The sequence below is a fragment of the Octopus bimaculoides genome, chromosome 16, assembly GCF_046866305.1.
Source record: "Octopus bimaculoides isolate indiv1 chromosome 16, ASM4686630v1, whole genome shotgun sequence".
In the NCBI taxonomy this organism is placed as follows: Eukaryota; Metazoa; Mollusca; class Cephalopoda; order Octopoda; family Octopodidae; genus Octopus; species Octopus bimaculoides.
In genome coordinates, this window is record NC_142943.1 from 31,284,989 (window position 1) to 31,309,112 (window position 24,124).

The window sequence follows — 24,124 nt, forward strand, 5'->3', positions numbered from 1 at the left end:
ATGCTTCATCAACATTTGTGGCGCACATGGAATAGATTCTTGGGGTGAAGTGTTTGAACTTACTAGCCGATAAATTTTGTGAATGCCTTGCTCATGTGTTTTTGATGTCGCATGGTCAAATTCCCATGAGTATATAGACACTTTCAAATTTATCGAACACCATGCTGATGATCGGAGTAGGGTAGCTTTATACTCTTAACCGTGAAACGTCGTACATGGTTAACTAAAGGCAGGTTTGTTTTTGCTTTTCTCTTCTGTTTTTGTTCTGTGTGTGCCATAAATATTGCCATCCGTTAGAGAAAAATTTGTAGTTTGGAATCAGTAGTTATTTGACTGCTATTTCTAAATTTTCAGTATGTTGGTGAAGCATCTCATGCTAAGCCCTATATATTTATGATTATAAATGGTTTTACCAATAAAGGGTTTTTTCATACTGAACTACTTGGTAAAATTGTTAATTATTAATTTTATTACTAATTGGCAATTCCCTGCCCTATATCTATATTTATATTACACATGAATGTATGTATATAAAAAAAATATATAAAGATATTAAACAAGTCAAATATTGATTGGATGGGATTTTTTCCTTCTGAAAAATTCACAAATAGCAAAACTCTCCACAGAGATACTGCGAAAACTAAATGGAACAATCCAGCATCTCCTTTTGAAGAACTGTTTCCCAGATGATGCCACATACAACAAACATAGGACATAACTTTAGTGGGCTTCTGTTCCAATTACATCACTTGTGACCTGTTTTTTAATTTACTAATGCCATGCACAAACAATGGGCAATATTGAGTCCATACGAAATTAGACACCAAACATAGTATTAAAACGGTTTTACAGAAAACTTCCCAAAATATTTTTACTGAAAATATCTACATAATGCCAATGATTTAGCTTAAGAAAATATCTAATGAAATTAAAAACTTCTCAATGTAATTTTCCTTTTCCTTTTTTTCTGTTTTTATTTCTATTAAAGATATCAAATAAAAATTATGATTCTGCAAGGTCAATGAAATAGCAATTGTGTATTTTGAAAGAAACTGATTGAAAGAAAAAAGTGCTGGGTTGGATAACATTCAAGAATTATACATAAATGAATCTTTCTCAAGTGTCTCTGTACTATTTACATTAGCTTCTCAAAGCTGATTGTTAAGCTACAGTTCATATATATATATATATATATATATATATATATATATATATATATACACGAGGTGTAGTCAAAAAGTATCCGACCTTGAGTTTTTGCACAAAATAATCATGCATGTGCAAAATCCACATGGGTATTAGGTGGCTGCATCCTTCCTGGAGCATGTGCAAACATTTTTATATCTGTAGGTTGTGCCATTCGCCTGCAGTGACACATTGAGGACAGACATGAAGAGTATGCTGTGCAATTTTTCTTTTTGAGTCAAGATGACTGAGTGCATTGAGCAAAGATACTGTATCAAATTCTGCCAAAATCATGGTGATACAAAAGCCCAAACTATCGAGAAGATTCAGAAGACCTTTGGAGATGATGCCATGGGGAAAACACAAATAAAGGAGTAGTAAAACCAGTTCAAAGATGGCCGCACCTCAGTGGACAGCGAGCAACGTTAAACTGATGAACCATCCAAGATACAAAAAAAATTCTTTAAACTGATACCTTTAAACCTCAATATGTTGCTTTAAACATTTTAATAAAGCCATAGATGTCATTTTCCCAAAATCAGATTTTTTAAATCTATTTTTTAATTTATTCTATATCATAATTTAACAGTATGGTTGATAATTCCAACAGACCAATCACCAGTTATCCTTAGAATTAACATACAATGCCTGTAATTACATCAATAACAAAGCAACCAGTAAATGAGTGTTTCCATATGATCAGTAGAAATAGCAGCCACATCTTTTAGAAAATGAAAAAAGAAAAACAACATAGGATAGCTTAGTCTGAGATGAGTTATGCCATCCAGCCATGACAAATTCATCTGAAAAGAGGAGACAGTCAAGACTAAATGACTTTGATGAGAAACCTGCTCTACCAGGGTACAGATCTACGACCATACAAAGATAACAAAAAACAAAACTAAGCAATGAGACAAGTGAGCCTCTCTTGCAGTTGCTAAGAACAGCAAATAAATCCCTAATATCACACTACCATCTTAAAAAAAACCATTTTAAAAGAAAGGAAGGACACATTAGATAATTTATTCCTATATACACTATGTCTGAAAGAAAAAAGTATTTCAGTAAAAATACATTTGCATATTAGTTTAAAACTGCCAACACGAGAAAAAATTTAAAGACATATGAACAGCAAAGACACACACAAAATGCATTCACACAAATATTATTAATTTATTTAGTAGAGTAATGTGAATTAATTATGATACTGTTAAGTTAAAGAGAATCAATATACACTCAATGTAATAACAATCTATATATATATATATATATATATATATATATATATATATATATATAATATGAATATAATATGAAAGATTATATTAAAAATATCATTAAATACATATGCATACATAAATACATTCAAACACGCACACATGTATATATAAGAGTAATAAAGAGAATATATATAAGAACCATACACACATACATACATAAAAACACACATACACACACAAACAGGACTGTGTCCGTCTACTTTCACATATACATAAATACAAACACACACGCACATATATGAAACAGAATATCCACATACATATATACACATACATACAGGGAATTGTGTCATACATATGACATGGAGAATATAAGAAACTGTACACATATATTCACATGCAAACACACACATAGAACAATGTACATCTTTTTAAGGATTTCCATATATACATACATACATACATAAATATACACACACATAACATTTATTTCTTTATTGCCCACAGAGGGCTAAACACAGAGGAGACAAACAAGGACAGACAAAGTTAAGCCGATTACATCGACCCCCAGTGCATAACTAGCACTTATTTAATCGACCCCGAAAGGATGAAAGGCAAAGTCGACTTCGGCGGAGTTTGAACTCAGAACACAAAATATCGCTAAGCATTTCGCCCAGCGTGCTAACGATTCTGCCAGTTCACCGCCCTTACACACACATAACATTGACAGTAAAAGAATCATGCGCGCACATGCGTGCACACACACACACACGCACACACAAGGATCACCATCTATTCAAATGCTTTCATGTGCCAGGCAATACTGGAGGTCAAAAAGTCAAAAGACAGAATTAGTAAAAAAGGAATTGGTAAAAAGTAATAAGAAAAAAAAAAAGACAATATCGAAAGTTCTATTTAAGATTTTTAGAAAAAACAAAACAGAGATATTAAAAATTGACAAAGACAAAACAAAAACAACAACCAAAAAAACAAACAAACAATAACAAAAACAATGACAAGAACCAGAACACTAACAAAAGTCATTAACAAAGAAAATGTAATTCTATGAAACAAAAATTGTCTAATGAAAGAATATTGCAAAAATATTGAAGAATACTACGCAGTGAAATGAGTGAGAAAGGTGTCTTTGATATTTGCAGAAAGATGCACTAAGATATTCCAGGTGTGTCACAGAGGGACTGGGGAGTGGGGCAGGGGATGGCGGTGGTGGTGGTGGTGCCGACTGTTCAAAACAGAAACAAGTAAATAAAACTGTGCTATATATATATATATATATATATATATATATATATTACGGTTGTGATAAAAGAAAAACAAAAAATAACCAAAGAGAAGATAAATCTAGTCTCAACATGGGCTAAATACTGCACCCATGTTACTCCATGTTTGAATCTGTCATATATATACACACATATATACATGCATGCATATTCACACACACACACATCAGCAATTGTATATATATATATGCATGTATATATACATATTTATGTATCTACATGTATATATACTTACATATGCAAATGTACACATACACACATATGCAAATATATATATATATATATGATGCCGAAATTATAACTTGCATTCTAACATACACACATGCATCTTAACAGATGTCATAACCTTTCTGTACAAACACACACAGCTTTCTGTGCAAGTGCTTATGCAGACACACACATATATACACACATAAACGCACACACATATGTATACACCAGATAAAATTTAAATGAACATATGTATACATTTCCATATATACGTGTGTATATAGATGTGTATGTGCACAGGTGTGTAGACATGCAGACATGCATTCATACATATGTGCATATTACATACACACACGCTTATACATCCATTTATCCAAACACATGCATATACAAGTTAAAACTGCAAGCATCTAAATAAGAAAACGGTAAAAATAATATGATTAAAAAACAACATTCATAAGAGCGGCAGCAGCAGCAGCAGTAGTAGCAGCAACAACAACAACAATGATGATGACAACACCAGGGTGAGCATGAACAACGACTACAACAGTACCAAGCAAATGAATAAACGGAAAGGTGGGAGTGAGGGGGGACAATGGTGGAGGAGGAGGTGGTGGTGGAGGTGGTTAGGCTGTGCTCTTACCGACTGTAGCAAGCGTCTACTTCTATCGCGGACAAACTGACAGAACTGGGGGGTTCCAAGCCCTGACAGATTAATTCCTTTGATCTGTAGAGAAATTTACCAATTTTTTTTTTTTTATCCAGCCAAGCAGTGGCAACGGCAGCAAAGAAAGAAAGAAAGAAAGGTAGAAAGAAAGAGAGGGGGGAGAAGAGAAAAAAAAAAGAGAGAAAAGACAACCAGATCAGGTCATGATGAACAGGTCAAATATAGAACATTCAATAAAGGTGGTTTTAGTTAAATAAAGGTTTTGATGGAGGGGTTATTTTTGAAGGAAGGGGACTTTTTTTTAAGGGTGTGGAAAACTTGTAACAAAAACAGCACCTTCTTTACTGTTTGAGTAGTTCTTTCTTTTCTTTTTTTAATCAAGTTTTTCCATTTTTATACATATATATATATATATATATATATATATATATATATATATATGTGTGTACATCCCCTCCACATATCCTCTCTGTAACACATACACACGTTTTGTAAGAACGTGTGGGCTCTTGTGGAAAATAAATGAAAGGATTATTATTGTTGTGATGGCCGTAGCAATGTTCCATCATCATCGTTTAACAGCCACTTTTCATGCTGGTATGGGTTGGACAGTTTGACAGGAGCCGGCCAAGGAGAAGACTACACTAGGCTACTGTTACTGTCTTGGCATTTTTTTTTTTTTTGCAGTTGGATGTCCTTCCTAACACAAACCACCCCACAGAGTGGATTTGTACTTTCATGTGGTTTTTGTATCATATATGTATCAAATACATAGGTAATGTTAATTAAAACTTGAGAATTATAATTAAACCATTCAAGTCTTGGAAATATACTTTGTGGTTAGGTGAAAGAGAAGGATTATGAAAACAGAGACAAATTTTTTTGAGAAACACACACACACCCTCCTTAAATTTCAAATGATTTAACAAGAGTTTGTCCTCAAATGTATATATTTGAGATTTGTATTCAAACACCATCTTAAGACATCAATGTATATTTATCTTTTGTTTCATTCCAAACGTCTTAATATACAAATATACATTTGTTTTTTGTTATGTTTCAAACACCATATTGATATCCCAATATATATACTTATATTTTGTTATATAACAAGCACTATCTTAACATACTAATATATACTTCTCATTTTTATGTACCAAACACCATCATAGTATACCAATATACAGTTGTCATTTTTATGTATCAAATACTATTTTTGTTTACCAATTTACATTTTGCTATATTCCTAATACAAACATCTTAATATACTAATATATATTTCGCTTTTGTTCCAAGCACCATCTTAACAGACCAACGAATGCAAAAGCTAGTTATTTTCCAAAATCCACTCCAATTTAAATTACTATCAAAATCAATTGAATGAAACATATGGGTAATGTATTTCCTTAGACATTATAGAGACTGACTAAAACCTTGAAAAAAAAAAAAAAGAAAAAACCTCTTAAAACCAAATGGAAGTTATTTAAATCTAAGAATCCCATCCCAGTAAAATGTTATCATAGTGGCAGAGTGTACTGTGAAATGAGCATAGAGGGGAAATATTACAGAAAACTATTTCCTGGTTAGTTCCGTTGTGTGGATAAATATTTCTAAATTCTTCCGACAAGAGTTAGGGCTTCAATGTAATTAAAAGAACTGGAAACTATATACATACACACACACACACACATCTACACACACGCGTAGCTGTGTGGTAAGAAGCATGCTTTCCAACCACATGGTTCTGGATTCAGTCACACTTGACTTGAGTGCCTTCTATTACAGCCTCAGACCGACCAAGGCCTTGTGAGTGGATTTGGCAGATGGAAACTGAAAGAAGCCTGTCATATATATATGCATGTGCGTGTTTGTCCTCCCCACCCCACGCTGCTTGACAACAGGTTTTGGTGTGTTTGCATCCCTGTAACTAAGTGATTTGGCAAAAGAGGCCAATTGAATAAATACCAGGCTTAAAAAAATAAGTCTAATGACTGAAACAGGTAAAAAGTGAAAAAGGTGTATATATATATATATATATATATATATATCATCATCATCATCATTTAACGTCCGCCCTCCATGCTAGCATGATATAATATATATGTACATTATTAATGCGGAACAAATGAGAAAGGTGTGCTCAATACAAGTTGCAGAGGACAGTTTTTTTTTTAAGTTGAGAGTTTGTCTTGTGACTTGAGTTTCATGGCATATATATATATATATATATATATATATATATATTATATATATATACACACACATATTTATATATATGACCCTATCAGAGCATAACTTAGCAAGGTTGTTGGTAGATGGAAAAGACACCCCACAGCACTGTTGTCCCTGAGAAAAACACTATAGAAAAGAAAGCAAAGATTTGTCAAGTGCTTTACTGTCACTTTTTGATTTTGTTTTAACCACTAACAAGGTAGTTATTACATCATCATCATCATCATCATCGTTTAACGTCCGCTTTTCATGCTAGCGTGGGTTGGACGATTTGACTGAGGACTGGTGAACCAGATGGCTACACCAGGCTCCAATCTGATTTAGCAGAGTTTCTACAGCTGGATGTCCTTCCTGACGCCAACCACTCCAAGAGTGTAGTGGGTGCTTTTACGTGCCACCTGCATGAAGGCCAGTCAGGCAGTACGGCAACAGATGATATGAATTCAGGGGAAAAAAATAATAGTAACAAAAAAAGTAGTAGACATTTTAAATAATCAATACAAATGATAAGAAATAGCTTTATGTCAGGATCAAAGTGAGAAAGAGATCAAATGACCAGTTAAGGTGCTGAAGTCAATAGATAAACATATGCCTAGCTATGAACAAAATTATAAGTTAAAAGTGCGTAGTTTTATCTTTCTGCCTATCAATAACTATATCTCTCCCCCACTATCTCTGTCTGTATAATGTAAAGATATGGCAATCAAAATTATATACGTGTCTCTCTCTCTCATACACTGGCAGTATGTTTACAAGACAAGTTGTGGGTGTAACTAAACAGAGTAATGACTGACTATTGAAAGAGTGACAGCTGGAAGGGATTTTCTGAAATAATAAAATAAATAAAGGATTTGTTATTAACTACTTAAAAGAAATTGGATGAATAATTCTTCCCACTGAAGGTACAAGACCTGAAATTTGGGGTGGACGGGTTTAGTCGATTACACTGATCCCAGCTGATACTTATATTATTGATCCCGAAAGGATGATAAAAGCAAAGTCAACTTCATGGAACTCAGAATGTAAAGTTGGACAAAATGCTGCTAAGCATTTTGTCCGGTATGCTAATGATTCTGCCAGCTTGCTGCCTTTAAAAAAATAAAAATATTTTTTTCTAAAAGCACAAGGTCTGAAATTTTGGGGTGGGGGTTAGTTGATTATATCAATCCCAATATGTAACTGGTACTTATTTCATTGACCTCTAAAGGATGAAAGGGAAAGTTGACTTTAGTGGAATTTGAACTCAGACTGTAAAGACAGAAGAAATGCCACTAACCTGACATGCTAATGATTCTTATTTCTTTACTACCCACAAGGGGCTACACACAGAGGGGACAAACAAGGAGGGACAAACGGATTAAGTCGATTATATCAACCCCAGTGCGTAACTGGTACTTATTTAATCGACCCCAAAAGGATGAAAGGCAAAGTCGACCTTGGCAGAAGTTGATCATGTCAGCTTGCCACCTTATCATCATCATCATCATCATCATCGTTTAACGTCCGCTTTCCATGCTAGCATGGGTTGGACGATTTGACTGAGGACTGGTGAAACCGGATGGCAACACCAGGCTCCAGTCTAATAATAATAATAATAATAATAATAATAATAATAATTATAATAATGATGGACTTTCCTGTCAAAGACAATGTATGAATGTTCAGCTTTTTGCTGAACAACCTGTACAGCAAAGGATTCTTTTATAATGATCAAATGTATGTACTGTAGAGTAGCTCACTTCCTCTATCAAATCAATGTTGCTGAACAGGTGCATTGTGTACCATGTACCTGGTGTCAGAGTGATCGTAGAACAATGTGAGGTGAAGTGTTTTTCCTCAAGAACACAACACACCACCTAGTCTAGGAACTGAAACCACATTCTCACAATTGTGAGTGCAAAACCCTAAGCACTGGGCCATGCATTCTTACATTATAATGATAATAATTCTTTCTAATATAGGCACAAGGCCTGAAATTTTGGGTGAGCAGGGATAGTTGATTTTATCAACCCCAGAAATAAAATCACTGATGTCGATGTAATAGGCTAACTCCCATCTTCCTTTGAAATTACTGGACTTGTACCACAATTTGATGCCATTCATTATTGAGCTAGCAGAATTGTTAGCATATCAGACATCTTGTTTTGTCATGTGTCTTCCTGCTCTTCTGATTCTGCATTCAAATACTGCTGAGGTCAACTCTACCTTGCATCTTTTCAAGACTGATAACATAAGTACCAGTCAAATCCAGTATTTGACTGGTACTTATGTTATCAGTCTTGAAAAGATGCAAGGTAGAGTTGACCTCAGCAGTATTTGAATGCAGAATCAGAAGAGCAGGAAGAAACATGACAAAACATCCGAATGTGTTTTAGCCCATCTGTTCGATTTTCAATGTTCCAAGCAAGAAAACAGAATTCAAGAGATAATTTTTTTTAATCAGTTTGACCATTTCAACCTATTGTGCATCGGTCCCTTTCTCTACTGACACAAAGGAATTCCTGAAGTTAACCCAGTGGCATTTATATGCTAACTGTTGATGACATCAGGTAGCCCAATACAGTGAATGGGCTTTAAACAGCATATTACAAGGTATATACACAAATTCAAAATTATTACTTACACACACACACACATATATATATATGTATATATATATATATATATATATATATATATATATATATATATATATTATATATATATATATGTTTATCTATCTATCGATCATATATATATATAGATATATGTTTATCTATCTATCTATCATATATATACATATACACACACACACACACACACACACACACACACACACACACACACACACACACAGTGTTGGCTAAAAATCACCTGACATTAATCAAAATTTCCTAAGTACTTAATATTCAACTTTATTTATTCATTCCAATTATGAATGTTTAATAATTGAATACTGTGAATTAAAATCACTGTTTTTTTTTTCAACATTTGTCTATTTATTAGCGAAGTCTCATATAAAAGAATCTTTTGTTTTAATCTTGGAATTAAATGGTTTTGATTTACTGTCAGGTGACTTCTGGCCAACTCTCTCCCTCTATATGTATGTATGTATGTATGTATGCACACACATATACATATATGAATGAGTGGATAGAAGAAATAAAAAAAGCACTCAACACATTTAGTAGGAATTATTATTATTATTATTATTATTATTATTATTATTATTTAAAACAGTTTGATCTGGCTCCATGAGATTTAAAGTTTTGCAGGCTTCTAAGAGAAGCCTAGCTTGTTTAGGCTCAGATTACCAAAATCAGATTCAGTAATCTAAATGAGCTGAATTTCTGTTAGAAGCCTGTAAAACTTCAAGTCGCCTGGAGCCGGATCAAACACATGCACACACACATACATACACTACAATGTTATGCACACATCAGTCAGAGAATGTGTGTGTATGTGTGTGTGTGTGTGTGTGTGTGTGTGTGTACACTTTGTAATCCAACACCTTGTGACCTATTTGCTATTCTGAGTAAACAGGTGCATGTAGATAATCATCATCATAGAAATCAATAGTTAATTCTTGTCATATAAATCAATATTTCACAGATGGTGTACAATTAGGGTGGGTGAAGGAGAAGGAGGGAGAGAGGATAGAAAAAGAAATACAAGGATTACAATCTCGACTTTGTAGGTTGAGGATATTGTATTGTAGTTACAATATATACTGTTGGGACCACAGTATAAAGAGTTGTGGCTAGTATACAATATCAATAATTGGGTATTCTACCAGCAGTGTATTGGATAGATATTATCCCTTGGTTGGTTGGATTCACAACCTCTAACACTCTTGGGTATATATATATATATATATATATATATATATATATATATGTAATTTTTTTAATTAATGGGTCAGTTAGTGTGTTGAGTAAAGCACCTTCACTTCACGGTTTGGGCTACCTGGTGACATCCATGGTTGGCGCATATTTCTGCTGGATCTACTTCAGGAATTCTGTAGTATTAGTTTAAATAGTAATAATTGATGAAAGAAATAGAAGATAGATTTGGCACTAGTCTTTCATCAGTACAATGGTCATTTTGACTCATCCTGCAACTGTCCCTTATGGGTAGGATTTTGTGCAGAATCCTACTGATAATGGACAGTTGCAGGATGAGTTGAAACGATCATTGTACTAATAAAGACTAGTATTAAACCTATCTTTTGTTTCCTTCACCAATTATTACTATATGTGTGTGTGTGTGTGTTCATGTGCATGAGTGGCTGTATGGTAAGAAGTTTTCCTCCCAACCACATGGTTCCAGTTTAAGGCCCACTGCATGGCACCTTGAGCAAGTGTCTTCCATTATAGTCTAGGGCCAATCTAAGCCTTGTGGGTGGATTTGGTAGACAGAAACTAAAAGAAGCCTAATGTGTACATACACACACACATACATATAAGTGTGTCTTTGTGTTTGTCCCCTACCACAGTTTGACAACCTGCACTGGCTTATGTTCTTGTGACTTACGTGATTTGGCATAAGACACCAATAGAATAAGTACTAGACTTAAGTATACATGTATATATATGTATATATATATATATATATATATATATATATATATATATATATATATATATATATATATATATATATATATATATATATTGATAATAAGGAGAACAGATTTATATATCTAGTTTTATTTTGCAGTCAATCATGTCTTTCCATTTCTGCACCTGCATCCATAAAACTGGATATATAAATCTCTGCTCACATTATCATTGATTTACTATTCCTTCTCTGCTGACAACATGCAGTCTCTATAGAGACATGTGGAGTTACTGCTGTGAAGATCTACTGAGGATAGTAAAATAAACTAACTGGAGTTTTTCTACACTCACAGAGGTTAGCTAGCATTATTAACCTGCTAGGATTGTATATCTCTACCAACCTAATTTGGAAATTTACCTATATATATATATATATATATATATATATATACACATATACATACATATATCATCATCATTGTTTAATGTCCGCTTTCCATGCTAGCATGGGTTGGACGATTTGACTGAGGACTGGCGAACCAGATGGCCGAACCAGGCTCCAATCTGATTTGGCAGAGTTTCTATAGCTGGATGCCCTTCCTAACACCAACCACTCCGAGAGTGTAGTGGGTGCTTTTATGTGTCACCGGCACGAAGGCCAGTTAGGAAGTACTATATATATATATATATATATATATATATATATATATATATATATATATATATAATCATCTCAGCTTTCATGTTGGCATGAATTGCATAGTTTCACAGGTCAACTGGTCATGAAACTACATTGTACTCTAAAATCTGCTGTGGAATGAGTTCTAAGGCTGGATGCTGTTCTTAATATCAACCACTGTACAATGCACACGGGATGCATTTTCCATGACACCAGTACTAGTGCGGTCACCAAGTAGCTCGCAAGACTAAGTTCCTCTTCAACTGAAGTGGAGCTTTAGTAGAGAGGGAAGCAGCTCTATGTTGTGGGATAAGGGGTTAACGTATGAGAGAAGGAGCCAGAAAAGGTTTCATGTTGTTGAGGAAATATACTGCTACCTTGTATCATATAAGAATGGGCGAGAGTATTAAAGGTGGAGCTTGAAAGATAGAAAAGAACAAGCTGGGAACAAACTGTCAGGGTTGGCTCTGGAGACAGAAGAAGGAGGATGGGTAGAGGCTGCAAGAGATTATGAAGAATGTGAAGATTGGCTATAGATAGGGTAAAGGTGTGAATTTACTGAATGATGAACAAGGGTTGAGGGAGAGGATGATAAATATGACTCAGATGGAAGGTTAGGGAAAGTAGATAATGATTAGATATGGACTAGGGAAGAGAGATGAACAAGAGATGAATAGCAAAGGGGATGATCAATGATACACAGGAGTTACAGGGAAGGTCACGGAATGGAAAATAGGTGCTGATTGGGTGAAGAGCAGAAGAGTGGTGATACAGTAAACAGGGGAAGGATGAGAGAAAGGGAGAAGATGCGTTGATGGGTAAGCTGTAAGAGTGTGATTGGAGAGATAGAGTGTGTGGTAAAAGCGAGAGATATACAGTGACAGAAACAAATTGACAGGAGGTGATTCAATGAAGAGGGAGGGATAATTTGTTGGTGTCAATGTAAAATGTGAGTGAAGAGGGACAATGTCAAGGATGTAGGATGGATGTTAAGTGAAGTGGTTCTGGGTAGTGAGAAAGATAAATGGTATCACAGAAAAGATGTTAAAATATACCGTTCTGCCTCATTTAATTACAGTGGCAGAAGACTACAGTTGGAGGTGGATGAGGGGCCCAGCTGTGTATATTCATATTATGCTCCCAGAACCTCTGTTTCACCAAGATGGACATGTCTTCTCAAGTACTGCATATTGCCAGGAGTCCAGGTTCTTTGTCATCTCCTACATAAGATTCAAAGTCCCGAGAGCATCCTTCACTAATTTGTCCCATGTCTTCCTCTTTCACAAGTTCCATAAAATAATTATAATAAACAACAAAGTTTCTCATTCAGTAGTGTTGAACTTGAAAGGATGAAAGGTAAAGGCAGACCTCAGTGGGATTTGAATTCAGAACATAAAGAGACTGAACAATCACTGTGAAACATTTTGTCCAAAGCTCTAATGATTCTGCCAACTTGCAATAAAAATGCATGCACACACACACACACACACACATTATTAATATTTTATATTTATAGTTGAGGGGTTAGCATAGAGAGGGGAGATTCAGTTATATTAATACTTTTGATATCAGTCAACTGGAGACTACCCCGGGTTCTACAATGCCCACCCAACCTAGACCACCTCAGGTTCTATGATGCTAATCCACCAGATGCCCCATCTAAATCTATCAAAAAACTTATTTGAGAATGTCCATATTGAAATAAAAACAGTCTATTATGGTATTATGTAGGAACCTTTTGTTATGTTTACTTCCATTTAATGGCTCAGTAAGGATTTATTTATAAAATTAATTACAAAAACAAACAATGTTAATGTATTATTGCATTTAGGGTTAAAATATATTAATTAAAAGGGTTAAGATATATTAATCTCACAAAAATGAAAAATTCTCAGACACAACACCTATAATGAATATGGATGTCAGATACTTTTTAAGAAGAATTTAAAACATTTAAAAAAAAAAGTTTTAAAAAACAAACAACAAAGAAAAATCATATAGGAGTTAGGATAATGTTATTGAAATAAAAAAGAAAAGGTGATTTTACTTACAACATTAGCCCGATTAGTTGAGTTGTATTGTTGTATGTTTGGTATTGCAGTGTTGGCCGAGTTATAAGACATTGGTGTGCCAGGAGTGGATACAGCGGTATTGGGAAGCTGGTCGAACGGCGTCTGAACCAAAACGAAGTCAGATTCATCGTATCCATAAGCAGTCGTACTGTAAAATAAAGTAAAACACACATAACAATGATAATGTGCAGGAAAAGACAGTTGTTAGCTTACTTCTGATTATAAAACAGATTGTGAAATCGAAATCGAACTAAACCATGTGGTTGGGAAGCAAACTTCTTAACCACACAGCTACACCTACACCTATTGTTATAGATCTTAATTAGTAAGTTAGTTATATAAAAGCTGAATGAAGAAGAAGGAGTAACTTACTTGATCAAGGTCTCAATGTCGTACTCATTCTCATCACCTAACCAGGCTGGCGGATTTAGTAAGGCACCAATATCTAATTCCACAATTTCCTTCTGAGTAGACAATGCCAAACAGTTGGGATTGGCCTGAAATAGAGGATATACACACATATATACATGACTTTATTTCATACACAGACGATGGATACATTTCTACCCAGGTGCTGCTTCACTACCCTCCATATCAGGTCCACCACCCAACCACTACACTCCTAATCAAGTCGTAAACTTTAGGGTAAGGACAACCATCCTGTTCTCAAATCATGTAGGCTGTAAATCATGTAATGCTTAATTATTCATATTGTTTTGAATAAATAAACGTATTATCTCATAGCTTCAAGATTTTGATGATGGGACTATTTATTTTAACAATGACATTGAATGTTCAGATAGAGCCAGTCTAAGTTCAGCAGGAGTCTGAAACCCGGTAACATTGTAGTGCGTGATATGTAACTTGTGTGATATTTATGTACAAGCATCTTACAAAATAGAAGTTATAGAGTGATAGGTAAGAAAAACATGTGAGAAGAGAAACTGACCTGATTTATAGCGAATGCTGTAATGATATCTTGTTCTTTGTGAATAACTTTCATCAAAGATGAACTCTTCTCAGAGTTTTCGCTGTCTCCTGAGTTTAGTGTTATCTGAAATAGAAATAAAGAAAAAGAAAAGCTCTTGAAATCCATCTGTATGAGTGTGCATAAGTGTTTGTAAGTGTGTGTGTGTGTGTGTGTGTGTGTGTGTGTGTGTGTGTGTGTGTGTGTGCATGCTTGTTTGTCATCATCATCATCATTGTTGTTCCTGTCATTGTTTTAATATTGACTTTTCCATGCTTGCATGGGTCAGATGGGAATTTATTGTGGTAAATTTTCCTCAGCTGGTTGCCTTTCCTGTCACCAACTTTCACACGTTTCCATGCAGAGTAGTGCTTCCCTCATGGCCAGGACGAACATGTTTCAATGATAGCAGACTAGAAATGAATGACACTTCTTATGTGATTGTGATTCTCAGTTATAACCATTGCTAGCTTGTTATTCCTACACATGTCTTCACCTTTTGTTTTCTGTAAATTTGAACTATATATATAGATGTGTGTGTGTGTGTATATATATATATATATATATATATACACACACACGCACACACACATAAGAGAGAAGAGGAAAGTTAGAGCAATTCCAGCACTGACAAGAAATACTCACCTCAGTATCTTCAAGAAACCTTTTCTTCCGGAAGATGTAGCGAATAAACACATCCTTCAGGTATTCTTCTTTGACAATGAGAAACCAGAGACGTTTCAAGGGTAAGGTTGAGTGGTGGTTTCTGAAAATATAAAGCAGAGATGACGCAACATGTGAGATGGAGATGGAAGTATGGTAAACATAATGAATAGTAAACATAAGCGATGACGTGGTCAATGGAGAATCTTAATTTAAGCTTATATGATATGGTGTACAATGATCACAAGCAGTATGTTGTAACACAAAACACCTACCATATAGTATTGAAACACATGTAACTAAGGAGTAAATTTTGTTGTGTCTAGAGAGAGTCATCATGCCAATATAATTAACATACACACTGGTTCAATTCCACTCATTTATTAAATATCTGCTATTTTTTGTCAAAGCCCTTTCATTGCTTTTTTGCAACCTTCTCAGCAAGCAGAGCTTTGTCAAAAAAAAAAACAAATAAAAAAACCCCAGATATTTAATAAATGAGTGGAATTGAACCAGTATGTTAATTATATTGGCACGATGACACTCCCTAGAGACAACAAAATTTGCTGCCCTAACCACTGGGCCATTGCGCCTGCACCTTGCACTTAATACACATGCATCTATATATAAAATACAGTGAGTTTAGAAACTATCTTACATGAAGGGTGAGTTATGAGGTTTGAGTAAAGCCTCATATTTTGTGTGAGGTATTCCTGTTTCAACATCCAGGATCAAGTGAGGAATGTAATTGTCTGGTGGCCCAGAGAACAATTCTAGCTTGCTATGTAACACTTCCTCCCATTGTTCCAGATTCTTCAGAACAGCATGTAGCAACGGAGAACTGACAGGAAGTTCTGCAAGACAGAATCACATCGATTTCAAAGGCAACTCAATAAATATTTTAATCGTAGAAAAAAAAAAAAAAAAAAAAAATATTAATAATAAAAACATCAGGTGTGGCTGTGTGGGGAGAAACTTACTTCCCAACTACATGGTTCTGGGTTCAATCCCACTGTGTGGCAGCTTGGGCAAGTGCCTTCTACTACAGCCTCAGGCCGACCAAAGCCTTGTGAGTAGATTCGGGAGATGGAAACTGAAAGAAGCCCGTCAAATATGTGTGTGTGTGTGTGTGTGTGTGTATATATATATATATATATATATATATATATATATATATATACACACACACACACACACATAATGGGCTTCTTTTAGTCTCCTTTTACAAAATCCACTCACAAGGGTTGAGTCAATCTGAGACTATAGTAAAAGACACTTGCCCAAAGAGCCAACACACTGATACTGAACCCAAAAACCCCATGGTTGGGGAGCAAGCTTCTTAACCACACAGCTTATGGACACACCTGTACCTATAAATAAATAAGTATACTGAAACAAACAATATAAAAAAAAAAAAAACCTTTGACCTACCTTGCAGTTCCATAGAAACCATGGGTAGGAAGTTGTGCAAGTTGTGCAGCACCAGTCGAACAATAGCATAGCGAATTAAGCACCAGGAATAGGAGTTGGGATCATTGTGTTGTTGCATGGGGGAGAGGCCACTGAAAATAAGTTGAAATATGCCACATAATGATAAACAGAACAGCGTTTTTGTTTTTTTCCCCCCCTGCACTATATATTACTTGTTCTTATTTTAGTGAAATTGAGTTGAGCGTTTTACCATAGTATTTTTGCTGTTGGAGCATCTCAATATTTTTTTTGCCTATTTTCTCCACTTCACTCAGTTTTGAGGATTCTGGGCCTTGATCAATCCAATACAGAATTAAGCACAAGTCCAGCAATTTTGGAGGCGGGGGTAAGTCGATTACATTGACCTCGGAGTTCAACTGGTACTTATTTTATCAACCCCGAAAGGATGAAATGATAGGTCAACCTCAGTTCAAATTCAGTCGACTTTGCCTTTTATCCTTTTGAGGTCAATGAGGTAAGTACCAGTTAAGCACTAGGGTCGATGTAATCTACTGGTTCCTCTCTGTGAAATTTGAACACAGAATGTAGAGACAGACAAAATGCTATTAAGTATTTTGTACATGAAGCTAACAATTCAGCCAGCTCAATGTCTTAGCATAGAATTAAATATTGATGTAACAAAATAACTAACATTCAAATGTCTTACTGGACTTGGCAATCCTGCTATCAACCATCTCTGCCACAGGATATGGATGTTACTGGCCTTCAACTCTTTACTAGGCTTTTGTCTATTCAGTCACTGGCCACTCAAATATGACCAGATGGTACTGGATTATATACTACACAGATAGTGAAGAATTCTCAAACAAATCAGTTGTAAGAACTACAGTTTAGTGTCTATCTACATAAAATAAACACATAGATATTGAAATATATTGATATAGAAAGATATTGATATAGAAATAAACACATAGATATTGATATAGAAATAAACACATAGATATTGAATGGGTACCAGAGACCAGTTGGCAGTGGTCAAACCCCTTAAACTCACAGTGTTGTTGGTCTCCCTGAAGTCCATATTTTGTCATCTTCTTCTTCTTGAGACTCAATATCATCCTCTTCTTCGTCTGACAGAGATGTATCAGAATCGTAGCTGATGATGGAATTGGATGTTGACAGGAATGGCTGTAGAATAACCACAGAAAAGTAAAGTATTTATTAACCCTTTCACAACCAGATTACTTTGTCTCAGACATACATACAGACATACAAAGACAGAAACACACAGAAAGACATACACAACAGTTTCATACAATTTCTGTCTACCAAATCCACTCAAGGTTTTGGTTGGCCTAAGGTTATTATAGAAGAAAGTACTAGTTCAAGGTGATGCACAGTAGGACTGAACCCAAAACCATGTGGTTGGGAAGCCAACTTCTTAATGACACAGCTGCTATGACTATGTCTGAGAGAGGTGTATATCAAAGAAGTAGAAATAGACTAAACTGTTCTATAGAGTTGCTGACATGGACAGGACAAACTTCTATGCAATAAATTATGTGAAATGCCATCTAATATGACAAGCAAATTGTATGGGGTGACATGTATGTAATATGAGTTGAATAAGTTTGATTAATCTGAGAGTATCATGTGAATTATTCAATAAAAAAAGTTAAAATTCATCAGAAGTAGATGAATGTCTGAAAAAAAAAAAATCTAAAAGAAACAAGGGGAATAACTCTTGTGTCAAAAAAAACCCCCCAAAAAAACATCTTCACATCCATCCCAGAACTGTTACGACTAATTCTTGAAAGTTCAGTAGCAACAGTTCTGTCAGGGTGAAGAGCTGCAATATTCTGGGGAAGCAAGGACTGGGTGGGAAATAAATAAAAAAAATACAAATATATAAATAGTGTTTGTAATGAAGAACGAGAAAAGTTTGCAGCCAGAAAGCCTTACCTTTGTCATGAAGTAAGTGATCATACTTAGTTCCGGCGGCACAAATCTTTCTTCGTATGTTTGTCTCTCATCTTTCCTTACTGAACCCATTGCCTTCATATGAACTTTCATTCTATGCTTAGCGGCATCATCCACAGGACCTAAACGGGAAATTGATGGACACTTTAGCTAAATCATGTCAGAGAAACAATGATCAAATATATATATCAATTGACATTGACAGGATTCGAAATTAGAAATGGAAGGAAGAGAGAAAAAAAAGATGATAAAAGAAGTTGAAAACAGATGATTGATGAAGCAGGAGAGAATAGGTGATTGATTGGGTTTCTTACCTTTGGGGAGAAGAACAGAATTTCTTTTGATTACAGTCTTAACACCTCCTCCAAACAGTGCTGCCCACGTCTGCTTGTCCAACTTGTGGGCTACAAGTCTATAGAGTAGGTGGACATCATAAGTAGCTAGGCCATTGATGAGCAGACACATGTAGACAGCCACCAATGATTCACATAAGAGTACATCTAACCTTGGAGATTCCTCATCACGCTCACGAACTAATAGGACACGTAGAGATGTCACACCTGAAAGATTAGAAATAGTTCTTTAAAGTAGTAGAAAATGTAGTTTTTGATGCTGGTTTTCTTTTTTGCTGTTAGTTTAGAACAAAAAAGAGAATCTTGAATGATTATTTCACTTTTGGTATTACATATTTTAGTGTTTCTTTTTATTCATGCAGTTAATATTTAAAAAAAAAGTTACATGTACAACAGAGGCACACTTTCTATAATTTATTGCTAAGATATAATTTATTCATAAGTAATTTAGATATAGAACTAGATATAATTATTCATAAATAATTTAAGAATACTAAAATGTTAAATCTTAGGCAAGACACACCACTCTGTATGAATACACTGAGATAGCTAAGACCATTAGTATAAAGAATACAAAAGTATTAAACCTAAAACATACCACTATGTAAATACATCAACATATCTAACATCATCAGTATTAAGAATAATAAGGTGTTAAACCTTAGACAAGACACACAACTCTATATGAATACATTGACATATCTAACACTATTAGTATTAAGATTAATAAAGTGTTAAACTTTAGACAAGGAGCACCACTCTTCAACGTATAAACACATTTACATATCTAAAACACCATTAAAAATATTTTGACAACCTACATAATTTAAGGAGCTAATTCCAACATTTAAAATCCTGGCAGCACATTTCTTCATAGATGATCAATGAAAAAGGGACATGGAATAGAATGGCCAATATCAGATTTGTAAAGTGAAAAAGATTGTGTTTACCTGGCCACTTAGAAGGTGAAGTGTTCACAGCCTCTTCACATACACTACTGGGTAAACGACGTCGTTGGGGGTTCAATCCTGACATCAGATTGTTTGCTTGGCAAGAGATGTTATGACTGAAAATAACAATGTTCATTTTTTTTTTATTTGAGACATTAAAATCTTTGATGATTGTGAACACAAATCAATGGGTGACACTGCCCTCACCCTACCCTTTTAATACAGCTACTATAACAAAATCTTCAAATCACACCCAACAATCTTTTTTTTTTTAAAAAAAAAGACATATTGGACATAATCCTAGATATACCATATCTTCTGGTATACAGATGAAAATTTTCAGATTAAAAATTTCAGCCCAAAATGTGTCTGACTTGGGAAGATCAAAAATTTCATGTAAAAATGAAGTGGCATTTGGAAAGATAATGATGTTTAAGCAACATATTTACACTATATATTACACCTAGAACCACGCTAATAGATTAGGAGTGAAATTGAGGATTTCTTGGGTTTCTGTGAATCGATTTTGATAAAACATTTCCCAGCTGGTTTGCACACTACAGCAACACCATTGTTATGTTCTCATTATTCTGTATAATGTCCTTTCTTTTCTATTTCAGATTTTTTAGTTTTTGGGTGAACCACGCTAATAGCTTTTGAATGAAAAGAGCCATCTAGACCTCCTTCAGGAGATTGCAGTAAGCAGCTGCAGTTACTTTAACCCATTCAGGCACCCTGACTCGGCCAACAAGTCTCTCCCCAATGAAACCAGCCCACAACATGACTCCTCCACCCTGTTGCTGACGTTATAAATGTTGGTGATGCTCATCTCCAAAATAGACCAAAATAGACCCAACCGTCAGTGAACAGAACACAACTCGTGTCTAATGTCATATACTTTTGGGCCTATTGAAGCTTCAAACTCTTGTGAATGGGGTAGTTTAAGGGATTCTCACACAGAAGCCATAGTCCTGAGGATGCAATTTCTAGTGGATTTTGGTACATGAGGGTGTCCAGAGGCAGTGAAAATGGCTTTGCTTGTTTGTCCAGGTTTCCCATGTAATTTGCAGAGAATATTCCTTAAATCCCTATCTGCCACAGTCTTGGAGGTCCCTCAATTGGATTGCTTCTTCCCTGGCAAAGGGTCCTTCAGGAATTGTCTAACTGTGTCCATACGATGACCTAACTTCTCTGCAATGACATGAAGAGAGGTGCCTTTAGCATTTTCTTTGGTCATCGTTAAGACCTTTTCCATGTCCCTTTCTCCTTCGAGAGGAGAAAAAGTATTAGTGTGGTTCACCAAAAAACTGAAGAATTTGAAATAAAAAAGAAAGGATGTTACACAGAATAATGAAAACAACAATGGTGTTGCCATGGTGTGCAAGACCAGCTGGGAAAAGTTTTATCAAAACTGATTCACAGAAAAACCAAGAAATCCTAAATTTCACTCCTAAGCTATTAGCATGGTTCTGGGTGTGCATTGATTTGTATGCCAAAAAATATATGGTATTATATCTGTGAAAGAGAAAAATAATTGAAGATGGTCTACTGGATCAGGGCAGATTTGGAGTTAACCCTTTGGTATTCAGGTTACTGTTTCAAATAATGTTATTGAGTTATATTGTTTTGAATTAATCATGCATTGTCTTGTAGATTTGAGATTTTAATGAATGGGAAAGTTTAGTTTTAGAATAATATTGTAAGAGGCCAGATCTGGCGAATTAGAACATGAAATAGGTAGAACATTTGGGCCAGATATGGCTGGTTTAAAAGCCAAAATGGTAAACAATGACAACAATAACAACAATAATACAAACACAAAGATGTTTACAATTCCAGTAAAATTAATCAGTAAATAGAAAATGTAAAACAAAGTAGAAAACAGGGTCATAGAAGTGGGGGGGGGGGGTATTTATCAGTGGTGAGTCAGGATTTGGGACATGTTAGAATAAGATGTGGCTTATACAGAAATGATGGTTAAGTTACAAGGAGGATTATAACAACTGGTGTTTAGACAAGAAATAACACTTAACTTTGGAAGGAAAATCACAGCTATTTTGGGACAGAACCACAATCCAAACATTAGCAGAGATATTTGATAAATAACACAGCAATGTATCTGATAAAACCATAAGTTCCATTGCTGATAAATTACCAAGTATCATGGCTGGTAAAATATTGAGTCCAAGGGATTGATTAAGCAATAGGATTTATGAATATAAAGAGTAAAAAGCAGTAGGATGGATAAAACAATAGGCCAAATGGACTACATTTTAAATAAAACAATAGGTAGGTAGGTATCAAGGGCAACAGTTAGAGTGGAAGTACATGTTATGAATGAGCTGTGATTGGATTAACAACTGGATTTATAAATAAATAAACAAATAAATAAATAAATAAATAAATATATGTATATATATATATATATATATATATATATATATATATATATATATATATATATATATATATATATATATTCCATTGGGTGACAAGTTCAAAGAGAAGCTATATCCAGGCACTTCGGATAAAACACTCAAAGATATATTTATATACATACATACATGTATGTGTGTACCCACACCCACACACACTCAAATATATATATGTTGTAGTTCATTACAGGCATTGTAGAATGCTGTTAAAAGTGAATTACAACTTCACACCATTGCAAGTTAGGGTAAAAAAAAACAACAAAAGGCCAAACAAAGATTTATAATTTTTATCTCTTTTTTACAATATTTTGACAAAAAAGGCCCACATCAAGATAAAACAATGACTGATCTTAGCTCTGTTCTGCATAGTTATAAGTTGTGACATTCAGAGATTGGTAGCATTAAATTGGGCAGTTAGCTTTGTTGTTGATGGTGTGTTTTAATAAATTAATTATTGAGAATGGTGCAGGTGTCTACATAGTTATGTTTGTTTCTCAAGCACATAGTTTTGGATTCAGCCCTTCTATGTGGAAATGACACCTTGGGCAAGTGTCCTCTACTATAGTCCTACTATAGTCCAGGGACCATCTACAGCTTTGTGAGCAAATTTGGCAAATAGAAACTGAGAGAAGCCTATCACCATCATCATTTAATGTCTGTTTTCCATGCTGGCATGGGTTGGATGGTTTGACAGGACTACACTAAATTCTGTTATTGTCTGCTTTGGCTTGTCTTCTACAGCTGGATGCCCTTCCTAATGCCAACCACTTTTACAGAGTGTAGTGGGTTCATTTTACATGACATCAGTACCATGCATGTATGTATGAGAGGGTCTCCCAATCTTGATTTGAAAAGGGCTTTTTAAGCCAAAATATTGACATAAAAATGTTAATTTTTGTTTCCGTCATAATTTCTTTATTTCCAACTTGCACTCTAAAATACTTAGGAATATATACAAATATACAATATGTATGCATGCATGCATATAAACACATATATATCTGAGTGTGTGTGTGTGTGTGTATAAACAATATATGTCTGAAAAGGGATATAACCGAGTATTACAGAGATACCTGGTGAATTGTCCAGAATGTCTTCTAGACATTTTATAATTACGTCGCATAGTTTTTCGTGTCTCTTCTCTGAAAAATAAGGTTTGGTTGCAGGGAGGAAGGAAAAAATAAAGTTTATCATTTTGTCTCTGATAGGGCATTTAAAGAAATGTTTGTTTATAACTTGGT

The 24,124-nt window shown here is 34.7% G+C and overlaps 1 protein-coding gene across 3 annotated transcripts in view; it reads right to left on the bottom strand.

The window, feature by feature from the left end:
- LOC106878469 (dmX-like protein 2) overlaps positions 1-24,124 on the bottom strand; it is a 109,301-nt gene that overhangs the window by 9,834 nt on the left and 75,343 nt on the right. The window contains exons 29-40 of one of the 3 annotated variants that reach the window (XM_089364425.1): positions 23,957-24,025; positions 20,449-20,564; positions 19,460-19,705; positions 19,128-19,267; positions 18,220-18,353; positions 17,166-17,296; positions 16,393-16,588; positions 15,717-15,837; positions 15,054-15,158; positions 14,477-14,601; positions 14,084-14,252; positions 4,560-4,643 (exon numbers count right to left, since the gene is read on the bottom strand). In XM_089364425.1, coding sequence (XP_089220551.1) covers positions 4,560-4,643; positions 14,084-14,252; positions 14,477-14,601; positions 15,054-15,158; positions 15,717-15,837; positions 16,393-16,588; positions 17,166-17,296; positions 18,220-18,353; positions 19,128-19,267; positions 19,460-19,705; positions 20,449-20,564; positions 23,957-24,025 — 1,636 coding nt within the window. The remainder of the gene's footprint in view (positions 1-4,559; positions 4,644-14,083; positions 14,253-14,476; positions 14,602-15,053; positions 15,159-15,716; positions 15,838-16,392; positions 16,589-17,165; positions 17,297-18,219; positions 18,354-19,127; positions 19,268-19,459; positions 19,706-20,448; positions 20,565-23,956; positions 24,026-24,124) is intronic. The other 2 variants (XM_089364426.1, XM_089364427.1) reach the window with 2 other exon arrangements.